General features: G+C 44.4%; 1 protein-coding gene across 1 annotated transcript; it reads right to left on the reverse strand.

The window, feature by feature from the left end:
• Window positions 1–769: 769 nt before the first annotated feature.
• On the reverse strand, window positions 770–22,152 carry chrnb1l (cholinergic receptor, nicotinic, beta 1 (muscle) like). The gene is made up of 11 exons (XM_071378166.1): window positions 22,003–22,152; window positions 18,771–18,904; window positions 17,835–17,879; window positions 17,127–17,236; window positions 8,082–8,190; window positions 7,781–7,928; window positions 7,420–7,608; window positions 6,746–6,969; window positions 6,370–6,545; window positions 1,707–1,845; window positions 770–1,231 (listed from the first exon to the last, which is right to left on the reverse strand). The coding sequence occupies exons 1-11, from the start codon at window positions 22,082–22,084 to the stop codon at window positions 1,082–1,084; spliced, it is 1,506 nt and encodes a 501-aa protein (XP_071234267.1). The 5' UTR covers window positions 22,085–22,152; the 3' UTR covers window positions 770–1,081.
• Between the last annotated feature and the right edge of the window lie 5,337 nt (window positions 22,153–27,489).

The following is a 27,489-nucleotide window of genomic DNA, read 5'->3' on the forward strand; positions in this document are numbered from 1 at the left end:
AATTGACCGTGTTTCTTGGCCCAAACAAGTCTCTTTTTCTTATTTGTGTCCTTTAGTAGTGGTTTCTTTGCAGCAATTTGACCACGAAGGCCTGATTCTCACAGTCTCCAGTTGATGTTGAGATGTGTCTGTTACTTGAACTCTGTGAAGCATTTGTTTGGGCAGCAATTTCTGAGGCTGGTAACTCTAATGAACTTATCCTCTGCAGCAGAGGTAACTCTGTGTCTCTTTCTGTGGCGGTCCTCATGAGAGACAGTTTCATCATAGCACTTGATGGTTTTTGCGACTGCACTTGAAGAAACTTTCAAAGTTCTTGAAATGTTCCGCATTGACTGGCCTTCATGTCTTAAAGTAATGATGGACTGTCGTTTCTCTTTGCTTATTTGAGCTGTTCTTGCCATAATATGGGCTTGGTCTTTTACAAAATAGGGATATCTTCTGCCTACCACCCCTACCTTGTCACAACACAATTGATGCATTAAGAAGGAAAGAAATTCCACAAATTAACTTTTAACAAGGCACATCTGTTAATAGAAATGCATTCCAGGTAGCTACCTCATGAAGCTGGTTGAGAGAATGCCAAGAGGCAAAGGGTGGCTACTTTGAAAAATATAAAATATATGTTTAACACTTTTTTGGATACTACATGATTCCATATGTGTTACTTCATAGTTTTGATGTCTTCACTATTATTCTACAATGTAGAAAATAGTACAAATAAAGTAAAACCCTTGAATGAGTAGGTGTGTCCAAACTTTTGACTGGTACTGTATATGAATAATGTATTTGTCCTATTTAAATCGATGCTAATCTATAAACCGCCTATATTAGATTCTATTGCTTTCATAAAGGAGCAAGATCAGAGAAGGGGACTATTCATATAAAAGTATATGGTACTGTGTCATCCCTGACAATACATTATACATTATACATTATACATAGAACACTGAGTTTTACCTGAGGAAACCTCTGGTCCTCGTCATATCAAAGAAATTGGTACTCAGCTATGGAATTATGGGAAGTGTAGTTCTTGTAATCCCTTGTGAGCACCAGAGTGGCTGTGCTGGGGTGTGTGAATGGACTACGTTCTCAGGGGGAAAGGTTCGTCTGGGGTGTAGTTGAGTTTGGCGTCCATGAACATGGCCAGAGTCCCCAGAGTAGTGATGATGACAAACAGCCACAGGAACAGCCTGTCCACCACGATGGCTATGTACTGCCAGTCTCCTGTCTCCTATAGGGAGGAACACACACAGGCACACACACGCACGCACACACACACACACACACACACACACACACACACACACACACACACACACACACACACACACACACACACACACACACACACACACACACACACACACACACACACACACACACACACACACACACACACACACACACACACACACACACACACACACACACAGACAGAGGGATGTGCGCACACACATGCACGCACGCAAAGAGACATAGAGACACAAAAGCATGTAAGTAATGAAGAAGGAAGCACAGTATGTCTGCAGTGACACATGGACATCACCAGGGCATGCTGGGAACACTGACTGTGCTCTGGGATGAGATAATGGAGATTAATTTAATGAGCATGGGGAAGTTTCTGTCTGTGTGTGTGTGTGCCTCTGTGTGTGTGTGCATGCTTGCCTGTGTGTATGTGTGTATGTGCGTGTGTGTGTGTAGCTCACCGAGTCGGTGCCATCCTGCTTCTTCAGCTGCTCAGCCATGTATGTGACGGCAGCGATGGCTGACTTGAGGTCCGGGGGGAGGATCAGACAGTAGTTGTCACTGTCAAAGAACCTCTGGAGCTGTACTGTACTCTCACTCCTGAGAGGGGGAGAGAGGGGGGGTGTGTAGAAAGGAGGAGAGAGAGAGAGAGTGGGGAGGAAGAGAGAGAGCACAACGGTGTATGAATTTGAGAAGAAACTCAAACACACTTAAACAAATAAATGCTAACAACAAATGTAGTTAATCATGGGGAAGTCATAAGTGTCATATTTCTGTCTGTCTTTTACCATTGAGGTTTCCAGAGGACATACCTATGTGTCAACTAAACTTCATTAGTTTTCTCTACACATACCAGTGTGTCTGTTGTGGCATGTGTCCCCTCCTCCAGGTCTCTGAGTGACAGTGACACTCCTGTCACAGAGGTAATGTTGGGACAACGTATTGTGGTGCTGGTATGACATTTACATTTAAGTCATTTAGCAGACGCTCTCATCCAGAGCGACTTACAGTAGTGAGTGCATACATTTGAATATTTCTTTAGTACTGGTCCCCCCGTGGGAATTGAACCCACAACACTGGCACCATGCTCTACCAACTGAGCTACACGGGACTCTGACCCCTAAAGGTATTCCTGCCTCACACAGCTGTTCCATAGCAGTATTGTTGCCAGAAAATCCATCCTGAACACTACCTTACGCTAGGATATATCTTTATGTGGGGGCTCGACAGAGGCACTAACTGCCACTGGCTACCACTGGCTACCACTGGCTACGACTGACTACCACTGGCTACCACTGGCTACGACTGACTACCACTGACTACCACTGACTAACACTGTCTGTACCATGGGAAACTACGGTACTTCTAAGATGGCTATTATTTACTGCTATAGCATTTAAGTAAGAATTATTTTACATAAACTCTACACTACATTGTCCAACCGCGCAGTGTACAAACCACACCAGAACATAAACCAATTCACATAGAGAACAGACTATGAACATGAAAGTTAACATATGAAACTGTATCCCGTTGGTTGACAAATAATGTGAGCAATATTTTGAATGATATTGAAAGAAAAAGCATCTCGGTCAAGGACGTACGTTTCCTATAAGGTCTATAACAGTGGCCTGATCCTTCACACATCCGATACAAGGCCCAACACTGTGGCCTGATCCTTCACACATCCGATACAAGGCCCAACACTGTGGCCTGATCCTTCACACATCTGATACAAGGCCCAACACTGTGGCCTGATCCTTCACACATCCGATACAAGGCCCAACACTGTGGCCTGATCCTTCACACATCCGATACAAGGCCCAACACTGTGGCCCAGGCATCAACACAGCAGAAATTATGTAATATACACCCAAACATATGTCCTTTAAATAGCTTACGTCATGCACAGACATACATAGCACCCTACAGACCTGCCACCCTATAGTAGTAACACCACTATGTTGGGTCAACCTGCTCCACAAACAGGGTGTTAACGGGTGACTGCCACGCACCCCTGTCCTCTGCCGCCTCTCACCTCTGGTCTTCTGTCCCCTCTCACCTCTCACGGTCCCCAGTCTTAGGTCTCCCCCCTCTCACTCCTGTCACTCCAAGATACCTCTAACACTCACATAACAGGCTAGTCTATCGATATATCACTAATTCAGTATCACTGTCTTCAAGCCCCAGACCAGTGATGGTCTCTGAATATGTAGGTACCACACCATTCATGTACAGTTGGTCTAAGAGAATTATCTGTATAACTTGAGGCACAAGTTCCTGGAACTTTCAATAAATTCCTTGGTTTTCCAGAAATTCTGTTGTTATTCCGGGAATCTTCCAAACATGATTTCGGGAGAACCAGTGAATTTATTTTGCAACCTTAGGCATATGTCATGCCAGTTGTGGCTGGTGGAACTTTGCGGGGGACGGGCTCATTCATTCTAGTCCACCAATTATTATGAGCCGTCCACTCCTCACCAGCCTCCACTGTGTCTAGTTCACATGACGTTCTTTCTTTGGGACTGTTTTATAGTCACACAGCCGCCGAGAGATGTGTTTGTTCATTAGCCAGGAACAGGGCTATTCAGTATCAGTTATCACCTCTTCAGGGAGGCCAGACTGGCACCAGGACATCATAACCTTCTGGCACCACAGAGACTATGTGCCATAGTGTGCGTTTGTTTGTGTGTTTGTGTGTGTGACACCGGCTCCATCTGTCTGTGGTAATGAATAGAAGCCCTGGAATGTTGCTGGCACGCAACAGGCAGGACGGAGCATAGCTAGACCCTGAGCTGTGAAGACACACACACACACACACACACACACACACACACACACACACACACACACACACACACACACACACACACACACACACACACACACACACACACACCCACACCCACACCCACACCCACACCCACACACACACCCACACCCACACACACACACACACACACACACACACACACACACACACACACACACACACACACACACACACACACACACACACACACACACACACACAGCAGAGAGAGAGCGTTGACTCACTACACACTCCGAGGGAACAGTTGAGTTGACACTGGCGCCATCGTTCCCATTCGCCTTGAAGCAGAGCCATCTTCTGATAGAGTAACCTCTCCATCCCTCCATCCCTCGCTCCACATCAAAACCCACAAAATCCTCCTCTACTTTGATCACTCAACACCTCTCCCTATACTCCACACTCATCTACCAGCCACCCTTCTCTCCCCTCCCTCCAACCGACTGCCCCATCCCGCTCTTTCGGGATTACCCCTAATGGCCAAACCAAACAGAGGCTTATGCCCTGGCGACTGTGGATGGGGGGCTGAGGCTTAGCAGGCCTGAATATGATGCCTTTGGCCTGGGATGAGTAGTGCCCACCAGCCCTGGAGATCCATGGGTCTCTGGGTGTTTACGAGCCCCACTCTGGGTGGTGAGACTAGGGTGGCACTCACAGACTACTGAGGGGCCAAATTAATCTGTCAGATATTTATCATCACTGAGTGGGATGTGGACAGTATAGTGGAAAGTATAGTCGGAACTACTGTATTTAGAGGAGGCTATCCACGGAGAGCATAATAATGCCCACGGAGAGTATAGTATAGTATAGGCTATGAAGAGTATAGTAGAGTATAGTAGAGGCCATGGGGAGTATCGTAGAGTATAGTATAGTAGAGGCTGCGGAAGAGTAGAGTATAGTAGAGGCCATGGTGAATATAGTAGAGTATAGTATAGTAGAGGGTATGTAGACTACAGTAGAGTATAGTAGAGGGCATGGAGAGTATAGTAGAGGCCATGGAGAGTATAGTATAGTATAGTAGAGGGCATGGAGAGTATAGTATAATATAGTACAGTAGAGTAGAATATAGTAGATGCTATGAAGAGTATAGCAGAGTTTAGTAGATGCCATGGAGAGTATAGTAGAGTATAGTAGAGGGCATGGTGAGTATAGTATAGTATAGGACATGAGGACTATAGTGTAGTAGAGTATAGTAGAGGCCATGGATAGTATAGTAGAGGCCATGGATATTATAGTAGAGGCCATGGAGATTATAGTAGAGTAGAGTAGAGGCCATGGAGAGTATAGTGTAGGACATGAAGAGTATAGTAGAGTAGAGTAGAGGCCATGGAGAGTATAGTGTAGGACATGAAGAGTATAGTAGAGTAGAGTAGAGGCCATGGAGAGTATAGTATAGTACATGACATGTAGAGTATATTATAGTATAGTAGAGGCCATGGAGAGTATAGTTGAGTATAGTATAGGGCATGGAGGGTGTAGTAGAGTATAGTAGAGGCCATGGAGAGTAAAGTAGAGGCCATGGAGAGTATAGTATAGTACATGACATGTAGAGTATATTATAGTATAGTAGAGGCCATGGAGAGTATAGTTGAGTATAGTATAGGGCATGGAGGGTGTAGTAGAGTATAGTAGAGGCCATGGAGAGTAAAGTAGAGGCCATGGAGAGTAAAGTAGAGGCCATGGAGAGTAAAGTATAGTGGTGTATAGTAGAATAGAGTATAGTATAGTAGAGGCTATGTGGAGGAAAGTAGAGGCCACGGAGAGTAAAGTATAGTGGTGTATAGTAGAATAGAGTATAGTATAGTAGAGGCTATGTGGAGGAAAGTAGAGCACATTTGAGGCTTTGGAGAGTATAGTTGAGTATAGTAGAGGCTATGAGTATAGGAGGAACATTACCTACTGTGCTAGACTATTGGGATGGTATAGAGTATAGTAGAGTATATTAGAGGGTATAGAGGTGGGAGGGATAGGAACTAGGTTCCCAGACTATAGCAGATTATGATGATATAGCACATATAGACATCTATTGGCCAAAAGAAGATGATACTACTGCCAAGCCTGGGCACACAATGTACCTAACTATAATAAAGCTGGCACAGGAGAAAAAGGCATTTATACTTTGCCTCAGGATAGTGCTGAAAAGAAGATTCATGCTTTGGCTAGCTTGTATTCAGTCGAATAGAAATCTCTTCACCACCAAATCTTTGTAGCCAAGACGACTGTCTCAAACCGAAAGCAATTAGCTGTGATCTACTGGTGGATCCCTGGTCTGCGTGTGTTAGTTGATACCTTACCTGCCTCTCCAGGGTAGGACCAGTTCAGGGTTGATCTTCCTGAAGAAGTACTCTCCCCCCGGCCTGCGTCCGTCGATGCTCTGGATGGGCGTGTCATCACTAGGCTCCTCCTCCAAAGGCTCCTCTGGGTGGGGCCTCTGCATGCCCAGGTACTTCGGCAGGAAGTGGATGAACACCTGGATGAAAGGTCAAAGGTCAAGGTTTTAGCAGGAAGTAGCAAATATATGGCCCCTTGGCATTGAACCAGCGCAGAAGCAGGGAATTGCATAGAGATGTATTGCAAAGATAATGAAGAAGAAGAATGCTGAGGATCCTAGAGTCTATATCTCATACAGACTCCACCGTCCATAGCACCGCCATGTAGGCTACAGCTCACCTTGCGCACCCAAGGGGGCATAATGTGTGTGTAGGGGGTCCGATGGTGCAAGTTGAGGACCACCACACTGAGGATGACTGAGAAGGTGACCAGGATCATGGTGAACATGACATAGTTAACAATAAGAGGGATGGCCAGGGAGGTCTCGGGGACCTTGTCAGCCAGCAGCAGCATGAACACAGTGAGAGCGATGAGGACAGAGATAGACAGGGTCATCTTCTCACCTGGGAGAGAGAGGGAAACACAGGGCTAAAACATGGCAGCTATGGATCTACTGCAGTTGTCTGGCAAGTGATAAAGACTGGGCTTAAACATTATGAACCACCTAATGACAAATATTGCTTCTTTTACAACTGCGGACCACATTAAGTTTGTTCATGGGCCACATCTGGCCAGCAGGCTGCCAGTTTGAGACACCTGCTCTAATTTTTTTTAAATAAACCCCCAAGAAGTATAAACAGACTACATAAACATCGTACCCAGAGCACAACATATATTCTTACTGATACTTCCTTGCTGTGTAATCAACAATGGCAAGTTACCCATCTCAATTTATCATAGAGATGGAAAGACGGCACACATCCTATCTTTGTGCTAAGTGTGCCCTCTATCCGGTTCTATGCAAGTTACACATGCCAATGAGACATCATGTGCATATGTGGCATGGGACTGACATGCGCCAGGTGGTAGATAGAAGACAAAGATGGCCAGGACCATGGTGAGGATGCAGGGCACGATGATGTTAACGACGTAGAAGAGAGGCTTCCTCTCGATGATAAGGTAGAAGGTGATGTCTTCATACAGGTCCTCGGGGTTCACGTTCTTTCTGCTGGGCTTATGGCAGATCGCCCACTCCCCGTTCTCTGTGGAAAGGGAAAGGGAGATGAAGGGCAGAGGGGAGATGGGGAAAGGGGGAAGCAGTGGGAGGAGTGGAGAGGTGTATGATGGGAGAAAAGAGAAGAGCAGAGAAGAGAAAAGAAGAGGAGGTAAGAAAAGAGAGGCCAGAAGAGAGAAGAGAAGAGAGAGGACTCTAACCAGTGAAGGTGTTCTCATCTATGATAATCTCATGTATCTCCTCTCCTTTCTCATCCAGGGCATACTGCAGGTCCACCTCTGATGAGTCGTAGGTGTAGGAGCGGAACACCATGGTGCAGTTCTGCCAGTCAAACGGAAAGTACGCCACCTATAGGCAAAGAAGGTTATTACAGAGTGGGAGTGCTGATCTAGGGACCTGATCCTAGATCAGCAGTCCTACTTTGAGAAGCTCTATGAATACGGGCCATGGTTCATTACCTCTATTGGTTAATAATAATATAATCATTTATTGATAATGTACCTCTATAGGGCAGCTGCTGCGGTAGATAGCAGGAGGCAGCCAGTTGACTGTCCCATCACTGTAGACCAACACGTTGACATACAGAGCCACGTCAAACTGACCATCATTACTGTGTGGATAAGGAGGTCACATAAAGGACAATCAGGAGTCATGTGATGCATATTTTATTAATTTAACCTTAATTTAGAAAGGGGATTCCAATTGAGACCAAGGTCTCCTTTTCAAGGGAGCCCTGCATCGTTGCTTTGTCATTGTGGGGTGTTGTGTGTAGATTGAAAAAAAAAAAAAGAAGATATATATTAGAATAAGGCTGTAACGTACCAAAATGTGGAAACAGTGAAGGGGTCTGAATAGTTTCGAATGCACTGTAAATTAATAAAAAATGAAAAGCTGAAATCTCTTTAGTCAATAAGTATTCAACCCTTTTGAATGGCAAGCCTAAATGCTGTATTTCCATGAGTAAAACGTTGCCTAACAAGTCACATAATGAGTTGCATGGACTCAACACACACATCACTGAGTACCAATCTTTATATTTTCAAGCATGGTGGTGGCTGCATCATTTTATGAGTTTGCTTGTGATTGGCAAGGACAAGAGAGTTTTTTTGTATAAAAATAAGCAGAATAGAGCTAAGCACAGGCAAAATCCTAGAGGGAAACCTGGTTTATTCTGCTTTCCAACAGACACTGAAGGTCCCTGAGTTACCTAGTTACAGTTTTGACTTAAATTGTCTTGACAATGTATGGAAAGACTTGAAAATGTCTGTCTAGTAATGATCAAAAACCAACTTGACAGACCTTTAAGATTTTTTTATAGAATAATGTGCAAATATTGTACAATCTAGGTGTGCAAATATCTCAGACTTACCCAGAAAGACTCACAGCTGTAATTGCTGCCAAAGGTGATTCTAACATGTATTGACTCAGGGGGTTGAATACTTATGTAATCAAGCAATTATTAATATTTTTTTTTGCAAATGTCCGAATTTTTCTTCCACTTTGACATTACAGACTATTTTTTGTAGATCGTTGGCAAAAGAAATGACAATTAAATCCATTTTAATCCCACTATGTAACACAACAAAAATGTGGAAAAGTCAAGGGGTGTGAAGTAGTTCTTAACAACACTGTAGGTTACTTCTAAACAACACTGTAGGTTACTTCTAAGCAACACTGTAGGTTACTTCTAAACAACACTGTAGGTTACTTCTAAACAACACTGTAGGTTACTTCAAAACAACACAATAGGTTACTTCTAAACAACACTGTAGGTTACTTCAAAACAACACTGTATAACTCAAGAAAAGCTCTGGGAGGCCCCCAACCATTTTTTTTCCATATTTAGTTAAGTGTAATTAACACACTGCTTAGCATATTTGTATGTTTTGTGCAATACACATGATTTCCAGTGTTCTATTTGTGACAGTCACTTGTGTACAGGTTGATGGTCACTAGACTTGTTACTGATTGTTATGGATTGTTCTCAAATCGTTTGATAGTCAGACGTCAGAGCTACTGAAGTTTCAATGACAAACTGATTAGTATTCCATTGATGACAGTATGAACACTGTGTGAGTCTGTAGCAGCTGGGAAAGTCACTGTCTTTTGTTTTGACTTCATACAAGCCTCTTGGCTGATGTTTAGAGAACATTTGGTACTGTGATTAGAATATAAAGGGCCTGCTTCCAAGAGGCCCTTTTGTTCTGCTCTAGAGGTGTGCTCACTGAATTATTGTATTAAATCGGATAGATTTTTGATTGATGTTTTCATCGACTGCTCTCCTTTTGGTTCACATGAAAAATCCCTTTACACCAGCATTACCCACAACAATTGAGAGGTAGAGCCTATATGCAATGTGTTTAAATGATCACAGTGTTACGTGGATTGATATATATTTTTTTGTGTCATTGGAAAATAACTCTTAATTCAAATTTTCTAATTAAGTAAAAGGCAACCCTGTCACTTGGTTTGCAATTGAGCTGAGAGATGGGGCTGAAGGAATTCAATCATGCTCAAATTCATAGATGGAGATATGGATGCATGGACTGGCAGTCCACAAGATCAGCAAGATAGTTTTAACATCATATTTTGAAGCTTTTTATAATTGAAGATTCCTGTTACTGTATGTGGAAAATATCTGGATTAGGCAATTGTATTGTTTCAAAAGAAAGCATGCATTTCTTCCTGCACTTGGACAAACTCGTATTCTATAGCTGAAAATATAGTCAATGGATTGCCATACCTGGAATTGTTAGCCTTTGACTCAACCTGTCACCATCTAAATGTATTCGTTGGGTACTGTATTTCTTAATACTTGAGGTTGGTGGAATCCAAACAATGAGTGTTGAGGCATGCTACATCCATTAAAGGGGGAGTTGAAGTTTCTTATTTTCGACTTCGCTAAAGGGTTGTTTTTGCTGTAGACGAGTCACGAGAGACCAGGTAGTACTGATAACACTAGAAAACTGTCTCATTGCTTGGTAGAAGCTGTTTGTAGATTACTGCTAACTGTTCCACTCACTCTTCAACAGCTTTTTCTGGTGACATCGATCAGAATGTCACAGACCCAATAGATGACTTCTGGGTCTGGGCTCAGTCTCAAAGGCAAAATCTTCATAATGCCTCCCATCATTGAGTCCTGGGAAGAGGAGAGCCGTGAGGACAACACCAGCCTGATTCTGTTCATCTCGTTAAAGGTGGGCCTGGACTGTCTGATCCTGTCCATCTGCCTGTGTCGGCATCACACCTCCTTCATGAGCGGCTGTGGCCTCTCCGTCTTCCTGGTCGGCATGGCGTTGGCCTGCGCCATGGAGGCTGTGTGGTTCCTCGGACCTGCCTGCTCCCCAGTGTCCAAGTGCTTCCTCTTGGAGCATGCCTCGGACATGTTCAACGAGCTGCCTCTGCCCATGCTAGCCCTGGGGCTGCTGGACTATGCCGCCGAGCCACGCTACGCCGGGTGCCACACCGCCCCCTGCAGAGCCCTGTGGAACTGCTCCCTGACGCTGCTGGTGTGGGTGCTGCCCGGCGTGCGCTCCTGCTGTTCAGCTGTCAATAATCTCATAGAAGTCGAATACGAGGGAGGGAAGAACCCTTTAGTGTGCGTGGTGCAGTAGTCTGTGATAGTGGGGCATTTCTCAGTGGGGATCTGCATAGGCATCTCCTGTGTGCTGCTGCCCAACTACAAACAGCTGTCCTCGTGGCTGGAGGAGGCCAACAGGCTGACAGAGCAGTGGGACAACGCTGCAGAGCAACTTGAGCTTCGGGTATGTCCAAGTTAGGGCAGCTAGGGGCCAACGAGGACGAGGAGAACGCATCCTTTACGTCCTTTACGTCAGTCTGACTTGGCTTCAGCAAAACGTGGGCATCTTACCTGGTCATGTGCATCGCCTGTGAGCTCTTGGGCCTAGTGGTCCCAGCATACATCGGCGTCAACCTCCTGCGGTTTGAGTGCGCCAACAGCTTATTGGTGGGGCTGGTGTTCTGGCTCAAGAGCGACTGGCTGGAGCCGTACAGCGATCTCCCTGACGGCATCTGCCAGTTGCAGGTTTTATTGGCACTTAAGTAGAGGAGCCGTTACAGACTCTGAGAAGCATGGACAGAAACCCATTTCTGCATTTACAGTTGAAGTTGGAAGTTAACATACACTTAAGTTGGAGTCATTAAAACTCGTTTTTCAACTACTCCACACATTTCTTGTTAACAAACTATAGTTTTGGCAAGTTGGTTAAGACATCTACTTTGTGCATGACACAAGTAATCTTTCCAACAATTGTTTAGAGACAGATTATGTCACTTATAATTCAATGTATCACAATTCCAGTGGGTCAGAAGTTTACATACACTAAGTTGACTGTCCCTTTAAACATCTTGGAAAATTCCAGAAAATTATGTCATGGGGGTGCTTTGCTGCAGGAGGGACTGGTGCACTTCACAAAATAGATGGCATCATGAGGCAGGAAAATGATTTGGATATATTGAAGCAACATCTCAAGACATCAGTGAAGAAATTAAAGCTTGGGGGGATCTGGGTCTTCCAAATGGACAATGACCCCAAGCATACTTCCAAAGTTGTGGAAAAATGGCTTAAGGAGAACAAAGTCAAGGTATTGGAGTGGCCATCACAAAGCCCTGACCTCAATTCTATAGAACATTTGTGGGCAGAACTGAAAAAGCGTGTGCGAGCAAAGGAGGCCTACAAACCTGACTCAGTTACACCAGCTCTGTCAGGAGGAATGGGCCAAAATTCCCCCAATTTATTGTCGGAATCTCGTGGAAGGCTACCCGAAACGTTTGATCCAAGTTAAACTATTTAAAGGCAATGCTACCAAATACTAATTGAGTGCATGTAAACTTCTGACTCACTGGGAATGTGATAAAATATTATAGTCTTTCTACTATTATTCTGACATTTCACATTCTTAAAATATAGTGGTGATCCTAACTGACCTAAGACAGGGACATTTTACTCAGATTAAATGTCAGGAATAGTGAAAAACTGAGTTTAAATGTATTTGGCTAAGGTATATGTAAACTTCCGACTTCAACTGTAGCTAATTCAAAACACTGTAGGCTTCTCTTAACAACACTGTAGCGTAAATAACTCAAGAAGAGATAAATGCATATCCCATGAAACTGATTTAGATCAAATGGTTGATGTGCAGATAACAGATGAACGTTTCACCTGTAAAACTTAACGAATTATCATTCACGATTGACAGTAAGAAATGTGAAGAGAGGGTGACCACAAACAATTGTGCGTAAAGTATAGGTAAAGAAACACATTTGCAGGATGTTTTTCAGCTCTGGGGAAAAGCAATGTGGGGGGTGGGACAGGGCAAAAAGAAATATACAAGGCCCCAGTTTTAGGCACATCTAAGGAGTGCAGAGTTTTTCCTGTTCAGTGTCACATAGTCAGGAAAAACTCTTGGTGATGGAACCTGGATGGTGTTTCTGCTATTCTAAACTCTTGGTGATGGAACCTGGATGGTGTTTCTGCTATTCTAAACTCTTGGTGATGGAACCTGGATGGTGTTGTCTGCTATTCTAAACTCTTGGTGATGGAACCTGGATGGTGTTGTCTGCTATTCTAAACTCTTGGTGATGGAACCTAGATGGTGTTTCTGCTATTCTAAACTCTTGGTGATGGAACCTGGATGGTGTTTCTGCTATTCTAAACTCTTGGTGATGGAACCTGGATGGTGTTGTCTGCTATTCTAAACTCTTGGTGATAGAACCTGGATGGTGTTTCTGCTATTCTAAACTCTTGGTGATGGAACCTGGATGGTGTTGTCTGCTATTCTAAACTCTTGGTGATGGAACCTGGATGGTGTTCTCTGCTATTCTAAACTCTTGGTGATGGAACCTGGATGGTGTTTCGGCTATTCTAAACTCTTGGTGATAGAACCTGGATGGTGTTTCTGCTATTCTAAACTCTTGGTGATGGAACATGGATGGTGTTTCTGCTATTCTAAACTCTTGGTGATAGAACCTGGATGGTGTTTCTGCTATTCTAAACTCTTGGTGATGGAACCTGGATGGTGTTTCTGCTATTCTAAACTCTTGGTGATGGAACATGGATGGTGTTTCTGCTATTCTAAACTCTTGGTGATGGAACCTGGATGGTGTTTCTGCTATTCTAAACTCTTGGTGATGGAACCTGGATGGTGTTTCTGCTATTCTAAACTCTTGGTGATGGAACCTGGATGGTGTTCTCTGCTATTCTAAACTCTTGGTGATGGAACCTGGATGGTGTTTCTGCTATTCTCAACTCTTGGTGATGGAACCTGGATGGTGTTTCTACTATTCTAAACTCTTGGTGATGGAACATGGATGGTGTTCTCTGCTATTCTAAACTCTTGGTGATGGAACCTGGATGGTGTTTCTGCTATTCTAAACTCTTGGTGATGGAACCTGGATGGTGTTTCTGCTATTCTAAACTCTTGGTGATGGAACCTGGATGGTGTTCTCTGCTATTCTTAACTCTTGGTGATGGAACCTGGATGGTGTTTCTGCTATTCTAAACTCTTGGTGATGGAACATGGGTGGTGTTTCTGCTATTCTAAACTCTTGGTGATGGAACCTGGATGGTGTTTCTGCTATTCTAAACGTTTGGTGATGGAACCTGGATGGTGTTTCTGCTATTCTAAACTCTTGGTGATGGAACCTGGATGGTGTTTCTGCTATTCTAAACTCTTGGTGATGGAACCTGGATGGTGTTCTCTGCTATTCTAAACTCTTGGTGATGGAACCTGGATGGTGTTTCTGCTATTCTCAACTCTTGGTGATGGAACCTGGATGGTGTTTCTACTATTCTAAACTCTTGGTGATGGAACATGGATGGTGTTCTCTGCTATTCTAAACTCTTGGTGATGGAACCTGGATGGTGTTTCTGCTATTTTAAACTCTTGGTGATGGAACCTGGATGGTGTTTCTGCTATTCTTAACTCTTGGTGATGGAACCTGGATGGTGTTTTTGCTATTCTAAACTCTTGGTGATGGAACATGGGTGGTGTTTCTGCTATTCTAAACTCTTGGTGATGGAACCTGGATGGTGTTTCTGCTATTCTAAACTTTTGGTGATGGAACCTGGATGGTGTTTCTGCTATTCTAAACTCTTGGTGATGGAACCTGGATGGTGTTCTCTGCTATTCTAAACTCTTGGTGATGGAACCTGGATGGTGTTTCTGCTATTCTAAACTTTTGGTGATGGAACCTGGATGGTGTTTCTGCTATTCTAAACTCTTGGTGATGGAACCTGGATGGTGTTTCTGCTATTCTAAACTTTTGGTGATGGAACCTGGATGGTGTTTCTGCTATTCTAAACTCTTGGTGATGGAACCTGGATGGTGTTCTCTGCTATTCTAAACTCTTGGTGATGGAACCTGGATGGTGTTTCTGCTATTCTCAACTCTTGGTGATGGAGACATGGATGGTGGTGTTTCTGCTATTCTAAACTCTTGGTGATGTAACCTGGATGGTGTTTCTGCTATTCTAAACTTTTGGTGATGGAACCTGGATGGTGTTTCTGCTATTCTAAACTCTTGGTGATGGAACCTGGATGGTGTTCTCTGCTATTCTAAACTCTTGGTGATGGAACCTGGATGGTGTTTCTGCTATTCTAAACTCTTGGTGATGGAACCTGGATGGTGTTTCTGCTATTCTAAACTCTTGGTGATGGAACCTGGATGGTGTTCTCTGCTATTCTAAACTCTTGGTGATGGAACCTGGATGGTGTTTCTGCTATTCTCAACTCTTGGTGATGGAACATGGGTGGTGTTTCTGCTATTCTAAACTCTTGGTGATGTAACCTGGATGGTGTTTCTGCTATTCTAAACTCTTGGTGATGGAACCTGGATGGTGTTTCTGCTATTCTAAACTCTTGGTGATGGAACCTGGATGGTGTTTCTGCTATTCTAAACTCTTGGTGATGGAACCTGGATGGTGTTCTCTGCTATTCTAAACTCTTGGTGATGGAACCTGGATGGTGTTTCTGCTATTCTCAACTCTTGGTGATGGAACCTGGATGGTGTTCTCTGCTATTCTAAACTCTTGGTGATGGAACCTGGATGGTGTTTCTGCTATTCTTAACTCTTGGTGATGGAACCTGGATGGTGTTCTCTGCTATTCTAAACTTTTGGTGATGGAACCTGGATGGTGTTTCTGCTATTCTAAACTCTTGGTGATGGAACCTGGATGGTGTTCTCTGCTATTCTAAACTCTTGGTGATGGAACCTGGATGGTGTTTCTGCTATTCTCAACTCTTGGTGATGGAACCTGGATGGTGTTTCTACTATTCTAAACTCTTGGTGATGGAACATGGATGGTGTTTCTGCTATTCTAAACTCTTGGTGATGGAACCTGGATGGTGTTTCTGCTATTCTAAACTCTTGGTGATGGAACCTGGATGGTGTTTCTGCTATTCTTAACTCTTGGTGATGGAACCTGGATGGTGTTCTCTGCTATTCTAAACTCTTGGTGATGGAACCTGGATGGTGTTTCTGCTATTCTAAACTCTTGGTGATGGAACCTGGATGGTGTTGTCTGCTATTCTAAACTCTTGGTGATGGAACCTGGATGGTGTTTCTGCTATTCTAAACTCTTGGTGATGGAACCTGGATGGTGTTGTCTGCTATTCTAAACTCTTGGTGATGGAACCTGGATGGTGTTTCTGCTATTCTAAACTCTTGGTGATGGAACCTGGATGGTGTTGTCTGCTATTCTAAACTATTGGTGATGGAACCTGGATGGTGTTTCTGCTATTCTAAACTCTTGGTGATAGAACCTGGATGGTGTTTCTGCTATTCTAAACTCTTGGTGATGGAACCTGGATGGTGTTTCTGCTATTCTAAACTCTTGGTGATGGAACCTGGATGGTGTTCTCTGCTATTCTAAACTCTTGGTGATGGAACCTGGATGGTGTTTCTGCTATTCTCAACTCTTGGTGATGGAACCTGGATGGTGTTCTCTATCTAAACTCTTGGTGATGGACTGGATGGTGTTTCGTATTCTAAACTCTTGGTGATGGAACCTGGATGGTGTTTCTGCTATTCTTAACTCTTGGTGATGGAACCTGGATGGTGTTCTCTGCTATTCTAAACTCTTGGTGATGGAACCTGGATGGTGTTTCTGCTATTCTAAACTCTTGGTGATGGAACCTGGATGGTGTTGTCTGCTATTCTAAACTCTTGGTGATGGAACCTGGATGGTGTTTCTGCTATTCTAAACTCTTGGTGATGGAACCTGGATGGTGTTGTCTGCTATTCTAAACTCTTGGTGATGGAACCTGGATGGTGTTTCTGCTATTCTAAACTCTTGGTGATGGAACCTGGATGGTGTTGTCTGCTATTCTAAACTCTTGGTGATGGAACCTGGATGGTGTTTCTGCTATTCTAATCTCTTGGTGATGGAACCTGGATGGTGTTCTCTGCTATTCTAAACTCTTGGTGATGGAACCTGGATGGTGTTCTATGCTATTCTAACCTCTTGGTGATGGAACATGAATGATATTCTATGCTATTCTATTTTGGAGCAGGACAGGAGTCTCACTTGTTGATGAGGTAGATATCTGGCCGCCACACCTTGTTGGGAGGAATCCTGAGGACATCTATATTATCGTAATCCTCTGGATTCCATGATAATCTGTAGTCGGTCCACGCCTAGAGAGAGAGGGAGGGAGAGAGGGTGGGTTAAAGAGAGGGAGGGATAAAGAGAGAGAGAGAGAGAGAGAGAGAGAGAGAGAGAGAGAGAGAGAGAGAGAGAGAGAGAGAGAGAGAGAGAGAGAGAGAGAGAGAGAGAGAGAGAGAGAGAGAGAGAGAGAAGCAGCAAAAGAGATACAGTCACAATGTGAGGAGGAGATAAAAAGAAAGGACACAATGGGAACAGAGGTGAAATCATTACTGCTTTCGTCTGGTGTTGTTGTCATTTATAACGTGGCTGCGGCAGTCTCATTGACATACACACACACTGCACTGTCACACACACTCAGGCCCGCTCCAATACCAATTAGCACCGCAGACCGATGGAGCGAGGGAAGAAGAGACGGGCGAAAAATGAAAAGAAAGAAAGAAAGAGACGGAGTGTGAGAGCAAAAGAGCAAGGCTGCATGCGTGAGGGATAAAGAAAGAAATAATTTGCCATTATAAAAAGTGACAAGTCCCATTTTTGAAAGAGAGGGGGAACGTGGAGATGAGAAGAGAGGGAGGCAACGAGGGAGGATTAGCGGAGAGATGATGAAGATAAATGCTTGACGCTCACCATATTCATGAACACATTGGTTGTCATCTCCTCGTTCTTCTCATTCTGTCCAGAGAGATCGAGACATTAAGCTGGGGGAGAGTTTCATTCTGCCCAGAGAGTTAGAGACATTACGCTGGGGGTGAGTCTCATTCTGCCCAGAGACAGAGGCATTAAGCTGGGGGTGAGTTTCATTCTGCCCAGAGAAATAAAGACATTAAGCTGGGGGTGAGTTTCATTCTGCCCAGAGAGATAGAGACATTAAGCTGGGGGAGATTTTCATTCTGCCCAGAGAGTTAGAGACATTACGCTGGGGGCGAGTTTCATTCTGCCCAGAGAAATAAAGACATTAAGCTGGGGGTGAGTTTCATTCTGCCCAGAGCGATAGAGACATTACGCTGGGGGTGAGTCTCATTCTGCCCAGAGACAGAGGCATTAAGCTGGGGGTGAGTTCATTCTGCCCAGAGAGATAGAGACATTAAGCTGGGGGTGAGTTTCATTCTGCCCAGAGAGATAGAGACATTAAGCTGGGGGAGAGTTTCATTCTGCCCAGAGAGATAGAGACATTAAGCTGGGGGTGAGTTTCATTCTGCCCAGAGAAATAGAGACATTAAGCTGGGGGTGAGTTTCATTCTGCCCAGAGAAATAGAGACATTAAGCTGGGGGTGAGTCTTGTTGTGCATGGCAGCCCGCTATACTCAATCCTGTCCTAGGAAAGCATAATTGGCTATGCAAGATTGGAGGCTCTATGTTGCTGAGAGAGGACTGGCTGGCAGGATAGTTGGCAGTGCCAAGTGTGTCTGTGTGTGTGTGTCCTCAAGAGCAAGTTTGTATTTGTTTCTTTGTGTCTATGTATGAATTGTTTGAGTGGTTATGTGTGTGTGTGTCTGTGCGTGTTTATTTGTGTTATCGTGTGTATGTTTATATGTGTGTTCCGTGTGCGTGTGTGTGTCGTACCAGGCTGACGAGCTGGGAGAGGGTCATCCCCACGCGGACCTGGACTTTCTCCTCCCATTGTTTAGCTGGCCGGACCTTCAGGTTGTAGTTCTGGAAGATCTTCTGGTGAAGCAGCCTCTCTGTCTCTGACGCACCTGGAGAGAGATAGAGAAAGAGGGAAAGATGGAGAGAGAGATTGAGGGAGGAGGGGGAGGGAGAGAGGTGAAGAGAGAGTGAGAGAGAGAGAGGGGGAGAGAAAAATAGAGAGAGGGAGGGAGGGAGGGAGAGAAAGCAAGAGATGAGAGATACCGAGAACGAGAGAGCAAGAGAGAGATGGAAATAGAGAGAGAGCGAGACAGGGAAAGAGAGAAAGATATGGAATGAGAAGGGAACAAGAGGTAACAAGAGGAGAGGCTGAGGGGCTGAAACAACAAGTGAGGAGCAGGTGGTGTAAAATGGGTAGCAAAAGTGATCTGTACTGCAATCAATATCAACTATTGTACCACAAGTTCAAAGAAATATCTGGAACAGTGGCAAAATATGAGATCAAAACAGATTCTAAACAGAATGATCACACAATGGAGTGTTAATGAGCTTCGTTAAACGTTCCATTTGATCTCTGATGAAGGAACACTTTACTTTGATCTTTCATTCTTTCAATGTGGACTTCTGGGGCTGTAATTATCAAGCTTCTTAGAAAACATCTAGGATGGGCTCCCTCCTGTCCATGTAATCGTATTCATCAGCGCTCATACTCTAAGACGCTCAGTAAATATGGGCCCTGATTTATATTTTTGCTTCGATCAAACAGTAATATTCTACCAATCTACCAAACTATGTACATCTCTCTCAAACTCTCTTTCCATATGTCTATCTCTCTATTTATTTTGCCCCTCTGTCTCTTTATATCGCTCTACCCTTCTCTCTCTTTTCGACAGGTCATTAACTCCCTCATTCCCTGTCCTCTATCACAGTCACTCTATCACAGTCTGGCTGCCTCTCTCTTTCTCTCTCTCCCCATGTCTCGCTCTCCCTCTTTGCCTTTCCATCACTCCATTTCCTTCTCTCTTTATCTCCCTTTCCTTCTCCTTCTCCTTTCCTCTCTCTTTCACTTTCTCTAGCTCCCTTTCCCTCCTTCCCTCCCTCCTTCCCCCTTCTCTCCTCCCCTTTCTCCCTCTCTCTCTTTGGAGGAAATCATAAAATCCCTGATCCCTTCATACCTCTCCTGCCTGGTTTCCCTCCCCAGAGAGAGAGAGGGGGGACACATACAATGACACTACACCACCACAGTAGGCACCCAGGGGAGACAATGGTCTAGAGGTTACCAGCTAGCATAGGGGGATGTTTGAGAGGGGAGACAATGGGTTAGAGGTTACCAGCTAGCATGGGGGGATGTTTGAGAGGGGAGACAATGGGTTAGAGGTTACCAGCTAGCATGGGGGGATGTTTGAGAGGGGAGACAATGGCCTAGAGGTTACCAGCTAACATGGGGGGGATGTTTGAGAGGGGAGACAATGGGTTAGAGGTTACCAGCTAGCATGGGGGGATGTTTGAGAGGGGAGACAATGGCCTAGAGGTCACCAGCTAGCATGGGGGGGTGTTTGAGAGGGGAGACAATGGGTTAGAGGTTACCAGCTAGCATGGGGGGATGTTTGAGAGGGGAGACAATGGCCTAGAGGTTACCAGCTAGCATAGGGGGATGTTTGAGAGGGGAGACAATGGGTTAGAGGTTACCAGCTAGCATGGGGGGATGTTTGAGAGGGGAGACAATGGGTTAGAGGTTACCAGCTAGCATGGGGGGATGTTTGAGAGGGGAGACAATGGCCTAGAGGTTACCAGCTAACATGGGGGGATGTTTGAGAGGGGAGACAATGGGTTAGAGGTTACCAGCTAGCATGGGGGGATGTTTGAGAGGGGAGACAATGGCCTAGAGGTCACCAGCTAGCATGGGGGGGTGTTTGAGAGGGGAGACAATGGGTTAGAGGTTACCAGCTAGCATGGGGGGATGTTTGAGAGGGGAGACAATGGCCTAGAGGTTACCAGCTAACATGGGGGGATGTTTGAGAGGGGAGACAATGGGTTAGAAGTTACCAGCTAGCATGGGGTTGATGTTTGAGAGGAGAGACAATGGCCTAGAGGTCACCAGCTAGCATGGGGGGATGTTTGAGAGGGGAGACAATGGGTTAGAGGTTACCAGCTAGCATGGGGTTGATGTTTGAGAGGGGAGACAATGGCCTAGAGGTCACCAGCTAGCATGGGGGGATGTTTGAGAGGAGAGACAATGGGTTAGAGGTTACCAGCTAGCATGGGGTTGATGTTTGAGAGGGGAGACAATGGCCTAGAGATCACCAGCTAGCATGGGGGGATGTTTGAGAGGAGAGACAATGGCCTAGAGGTCACCAGCTAGCATGGGGGGATGTTTGAGAGGGGAGACAATGGTCTAGAGGTCACCAGCTAACATGGGGGGATGTTTGAGAGGGGAGACAATGGTCTAGAGGTCACCAGCTATTATGGGGGGATGTTTGAGAGGGGAGACAATGGCCTAGAGGTCACCAGCTAGCATGGGGGGATGTTTGAGAGGGGAGACAATGGTCTAGAGGTCACCAGCTAGCATGGGGGGATGTTTGAGAGGGGAGACAATGGGTTAGAGGTTACCAGCTAGCATGGGGTTGATGTTTGAGAGGGGAGACAATGGCCTAGAGGTCACCAGCTAGCATGGGGGGATGTTTGCTTGCAACACCCCCACTGGGTGGCGAGGTCAAAGTCAAAGGCACGGATCTTGGTCGGGTGTATTTTTTTTTCTTCTTCTGTCTGTCACTCAAAACCAAAGTGCACAGAGGCTAGAGTGGTACTGTTATTAGGTTGCTAATAAAGTTATGACAATGACATACTGTAATTACATTTTTACCCGTCTTTTTAAAGAGATGTCATTTATGACTTACACATACCATGGGTTTCTTCAGTCGCTTAACACACAACCTCAACCTCAACACACAACCTCAGATGCAAACAAATGCCATGCCATGCATTGCACACACACACACACACACACACACACACACACACACACACACACACACACACACACACACACACACACACACACACACACACACACACACACACACACACACACACACACACACACACACACACACACACACACACACACACACACACACACACACAGCCATTATTTTGGGCCGTCCTCCCTTCAGCAGCCTCCACTGACACACACACAAACTTTCCTTACCAGTGAGAGTGAGGCAGAGGCAAGCAGACACCACCCACAGGAAAAGGTCAATCCTCTCTCCCATCTTCATCCTCATAGTCATCCTCAGAACACCTCAGACCACAAGTACCCACACCGTCTTGCCCCTTCACCTGGCAACCAACAAACCAACCAAACTGTACCGTAGGGCCGTACCGACCTTACCCACCAACCGTACCCACTCTTCCAATGGGTGGGCACTCTAACCACCTTTAGCAGGAACCTGGATAGTCCAACCAAGTCACTAATCGTTAACACACACGTATCCAGGTCCAGAGCATTAAACAGGCCAACACAGCCGCTACACCACCGTTTAGCTATGCCAACTTACAGGCGGAGTCCTGCATGTGCGAGTGAACAGTTTTTTTTCTCTCTCTCTCTCTCTCTCTCTCTCTCTCTCTCTCTCTCTCTCTCTCTCTCTCTCTCTCTCTCTCTCTCTCTCTCTCTCTCTCTCTCTCTCTCTCTCTCTCTCTCTCTCTCTCTCTCTTTCTCTCTTCTCTTTTCTTTTTGGGTGGGAGTCGTCTGCCTGGGGACGGTCTCACCTGATTGGCCGGTGGTGCTGGGAGTGACAGGAGGGAGGAGTTTATTATGGACTATGAAAGCCTCCGTAGTCAGACACCTGTTGGTGTTGTTTTGGCCGGGGGGGCGGGGGGGGGTTTGGGTCATGACAATAGGTATATTTTTGGGGAGAACAACGGGGTGACGTTCAGATGATCCCCTTTGTTCTTCCCAAAAATATACCTATTGTCATGACCCCCATATCAGGTCACACTGTGCTTTTGGTGGAAACCTCATTGTACATGCTGCTATTTCCCTGTTTTGACTTCCTGCCAGGTCGCCAAATTGCGCGCTACCCTCTAATGTCTCTCTCTCTTTCACTCCATCAATTTATCTCTGTCTGGCCATCTGTGTCTTTTTAGTTAGACTGTATGTTGCCCTCTCTCACTCTCTCTCTGTGTCTCTGTCCTTTGGTGGAATGGCATTCCAAGCTCGGCCCAGTGTATGATATGTGGAGCATTGGAAAGACTGGGGGGGAACTCCAGCTCAGACATAAACCAACCATAAAACACCACGGCCAGCCCTGTCCAGAGTCCAACACCTGGTCAACACACTCAAACATCACATCACTATCAACACAGGTAATCAGGCTAGAAGGCCGTCTCAAGTGCTAGACATGTCATAAATAAATAGGGACTGGATGACATTACCTGACCAGGAGAAACTATGGGCCTTGGTCTATAGTAGAGCCCTGCGTTTCTCATGGTCAGGTCTAGCAGTCAGGGAAAATACCTGGTCCACCATTTTTTTATGATGGCTTCCTCCCTTTTTCTTTATTCTCGCTTTCACCCCTATTCTCTTTCTAACCCCCCCCCCCCCTCTCTCATTCTCTCTCTTCCTCCATCCCTGTCCTGCTCAATTCAATTTCAATTTAAGGGGCATTATTGGCTTGGGAACATATGTTTACATTGCCAAAGCAAGTGAAATAGCTAATAAAACATGTATAGTAAACATTACACTCACAAAATTACCCAAAAATTAAGACATTTCAAATGTCATATTATGTCTATATACAGTGGTGTAATGATGTGCAAATAGTTCAAGTACAAAAGGGATAATAAATAAACATAAATATAGGTTATATTTACAATGGTGTTTGTTCTTCAATGGTTGCCCTTTTCTTGTGGCAACAGGTCACAAATGTTGCTGCTGTGATTGCACACTGTGGTATTTCACCCAATAGATATGGGAGTTGATAAAAACTGGACTTGGTCAGGAGGTTCAGTTTCCACCTCATTTATTGGGCAGTGTGCACAAAGCCTGTCTTTGGGTCAGTCACAGTGCTCAGGTATTCTACCACTGTGTGCTGTCTGTTAAGGGACAAATAGCATTCTAGTTTGCTATTTTTTTGTAAATTCTTTCCAATGTGTCAAGTAATTATCGTTTTGTTTTCTCATGATTTGGTTGCGTCTAATTGTGTTGCTGTCCTGGTGATCTGTGCAGTCTGTTTGTGTTTGTGAACAGAGCCCCTGGACCAGCATGCGTGGGGGATTCTTCTCCAGGTGCATTTCTTTGTAGGTGATGGCTTTGTTATGAAAGGTTTGGGAATCGCTTCCTTTTAGGTGGTTGTAGAATTTAACGTCTCTTTTCTGGATTTTGGTCATTAGCAGGTTATTATTTGGTGTTTTACGTTGTACACTGAGGATATTTTTGCAGAATTCTGCATGCAGAGTCTTAATTTGGTATTTGTGAATTCTTGGTTGGTGAGTGGACCCCAGACCTCACAACCATAAAGGGCAATGGGTTGTATAACTGATTCAAGTATTTTTAGCCAGATCCCAGGTATGTGAATTAGAGTAGGTCCAGGGTGTCTGGGATGATGTTGTTGATGTGATAGTCATTTAGGCAGGTTACTTTGATGTTCTTGGCCATGGGGACCATAGTGGTCTGCGTGAAACAAGTTAGTATTAGACTGGGTAGGGAAATAGGCTGAAATTGTCAGTGAAGACACTTGCCAGCTGGTTAGCGCATGCTCTGAATATCGTCCTGGTATTCCGTCTGGCCCTGCAGCCTTGCTAGAGTTGACCTGTTTAAAGGTCTTACTCACGTTGGCTACGGAGAGCAAGATCACATAGACATCTGGAACAGCTGGTGCTCTCATGCATGGTTCAGTGTTACTGGTCTCGAAGCGAAGCGAACATAGAAGGCATTTAGCTCATCTGGTAGGCTAGCGTCAATGGGCAGATCGCGGATGGGTTTCTCTTTGTAATCTGTCACATCCGTCAACCGTCAGAGCCGGCATAGTAAGATTCAATCTTAGTCCTCTATTGACTCTTTGCCTGTTTGATTGCTCGTCGCAGGTCGTAGCGGGATTTCTTATAAGCGTCCAGATTAATAGGGTCCCGCTTTTTGAAAGTGGAGCTCTAGTCTTTAGTTCAGTGCGGATGTTGCCTGTAATCCATGGCTTCTGGTTGAGGTATGTACAGTGCATTCGGAAAGTATTCAGACCCCTTCCCTTGTTCTACAGTTTGGTATGTTACAGCCTTTTTCAAAAATGGCTTAAATAAAACAAAATATTAATTAATCTACACACAATACCCAATAATGACAAAGCGAAAAACAGGTTGTTAGAAATGTTTGCAAGTTTATGAAAAAAAAAACTGAAATACCTTATTTACATAAGTATTCAGACCCTTTGCTATTAAGCACACAGTTAAGGCAATGCAGGAGTGGCTTCAGGACAAGTCTTTGAATGTCCCTGAGGGGCCCATCCAGAGCCTGGACTTGAACCCGATCAAACATCTCTGGAGAGACCTTAAAATACAGTATCAGTCAAAAGTTTGGACACACCTACTCATTCAAGGGTTTTCTTTCTTTGTTAATATGTTCTACATTGTAGAATAGAAGTGAAGACATAAAAACTGTGATGATACACATGGAATCATGTAGTAACCAAAAACGTGTTAAATAAATCCAAATATATGTAATGTTTTAGATTCTTTAAAGTAGCCAACCTTTGTCTTGATGACAACTTTACACACTCTTGGCATTCTCTCAACCAGCTTCATGAGGTACTCATCTGGAATGCATTTCAACTAACAGGTGTGCCTTGTTAAACGTTAACTTGTGGAATTTCTTTCCTTCTTAACTTGTTTGGGATAGGGGGCAGCATTTTCACTTTTGGATGAATAGCGTGCCCTACTCAGTCCCAGATGCTAATATATGCATATTATTATTGGCATTGGATAGAAAACACTCTGAAGTTTCCAAAACGGTTTGAATGATGTCTGTGAGTATAACAGAACTCATATGGCAGGCAAAAACCTGAGAAAAAATCTAAACAGGAAGTGGGAAATCTGAGGTTCGTAATTTTTGAACTCACCCCTATCGAATACACAGTGGGATATGGGTTATTTCTCACTTCCTAAGGCTTCCACTAGATGTCAACCGTCTTTAGAACGTTGGTTCAGGCTTCTCATGTGAAGGGGGGCCGGATGGGAGCTGTTTGACTAACGGGTCTGCCTACAGCCTCGTTCTCAGTCACACGTTTTCACTTGAGAGGTATCTCTCGTTCCATTGCTTTTCTACAGACAATGGAATTCTCCGGTTGGAACATTTTTGAACTTTTATGATAAAAACATCCTAAAGATTGATTCTATACTTAGTTTGACAAGTTTCTTCGACCTGTAATATAACTTTTTGAACGTTTCGTCCGAATGGACCAGATCGCACTTTTGGATTTGTTTACCAAATGCCCTAACAAAAGAAGCTATTGGACATAAATGGACATAAATGATGGACATTATTGAAAAAAAACAAGCATTTATTGTGGAACTGTGATTCTTGGGAGTGCATTCTGATGAAGATCATCAAAGGTAAGTGAATATTTATAATGCTATTTATGAATAATGTTGATTACCCAACATGGCGAATATTTCTCTGGCTGGTTTGGGCTCTGAGCTCCGTTCTCAGATTATGCTTTTTCCGTCAAGTTTTTTTGAAATCTGACACAGCGGTTGCATTAAGGAGAAGTGTGTCACGCCCTGACCGTAGATTGCTTTGTATGTTTCTATTTTTAGTTTGGTCAGGGTGTGATGTGGGTGGGTATTATATGTCTGGGTATTCTATGTTGTAGGTCTAGGTTTTCTGATTCTGTGTGTTTGGCCTGGTGTGGTTCCCAATCAGAGGCAGCTGTCTATCGTTGTCTCTGATTAGGAGCCATATTTAGGTAGCCTGTTTCCCCACTTTTGTTTGTGGGTGGTTGTTTCCTGTTTAGTGTTTTGTTTCACCTTTCAGGACTGTTCGTTTGTCGTTTTTGTTGCTTGTCAAGTGTTTTCGTATTTTATAAAAAAATATGACCACTTACCACGCTGCACCTTGGTCCTCCTCTCCTTCTCCAGACGGCAATCGTTACAAAGTGTATCTAAAGTTTCATGTATAATATATATAATTTGTATTTGGCGCCCTGCAATTTTATTGGCTGTTGGCGAGGGGTTCCGCTAGCGGAATGGGGTTCCTGCGTTTCATGTTAATGCGTTTCAACCAATCAGTTGTGTTGTGATCAGGTAGGGGTGGTACACAGAAGACAGCCCTATTTGGTAAAAGACCAAGTCCATATTATGGCTAGAACAGCTCAAATAAGCAAAGAGAAATGCCAGACCATCATTACTTTAAGACATGAAGGTCAGTCAATGTGGAAAATTTCAAGAACTTTGAAAGTTTCCTCAAGTGGAGTCGCAAAACCATCAAGGGCTATGATGAAACTGGCTCTCCTGAGGACCTCCACAGGAAAGGAAGACACAGAGTTACCTCTGCTGCAGAGGATAAGTTCATTAGAGTTACCAGCCATTAGAGTTCTAGTAACAGACACATCTCAAAATCAACTGTTTATAGGAGACTCTGTGAATCAGGCCTTCATGGTTGAATTGCTGCAAAGAAACCACTACTAAAGGACACCAATAAAAAGAAGAG

The sequence above is a fragment of the Salvelinus alpinus genome, chromosome 31, assembly GCF_045679555.1.
Source record: "Salvelinus alpinus chromosome 31, SLU_Salpinus.1, whole genome shotgun sequence".
Classification (NCBI taxonomy): domain Eukaryota; kingdom Metazoa; phylum Chordata; class Actinopteri; order Salmoniformes; family Salmonidae; genus Salvelinus; species Salvelinus alpinus.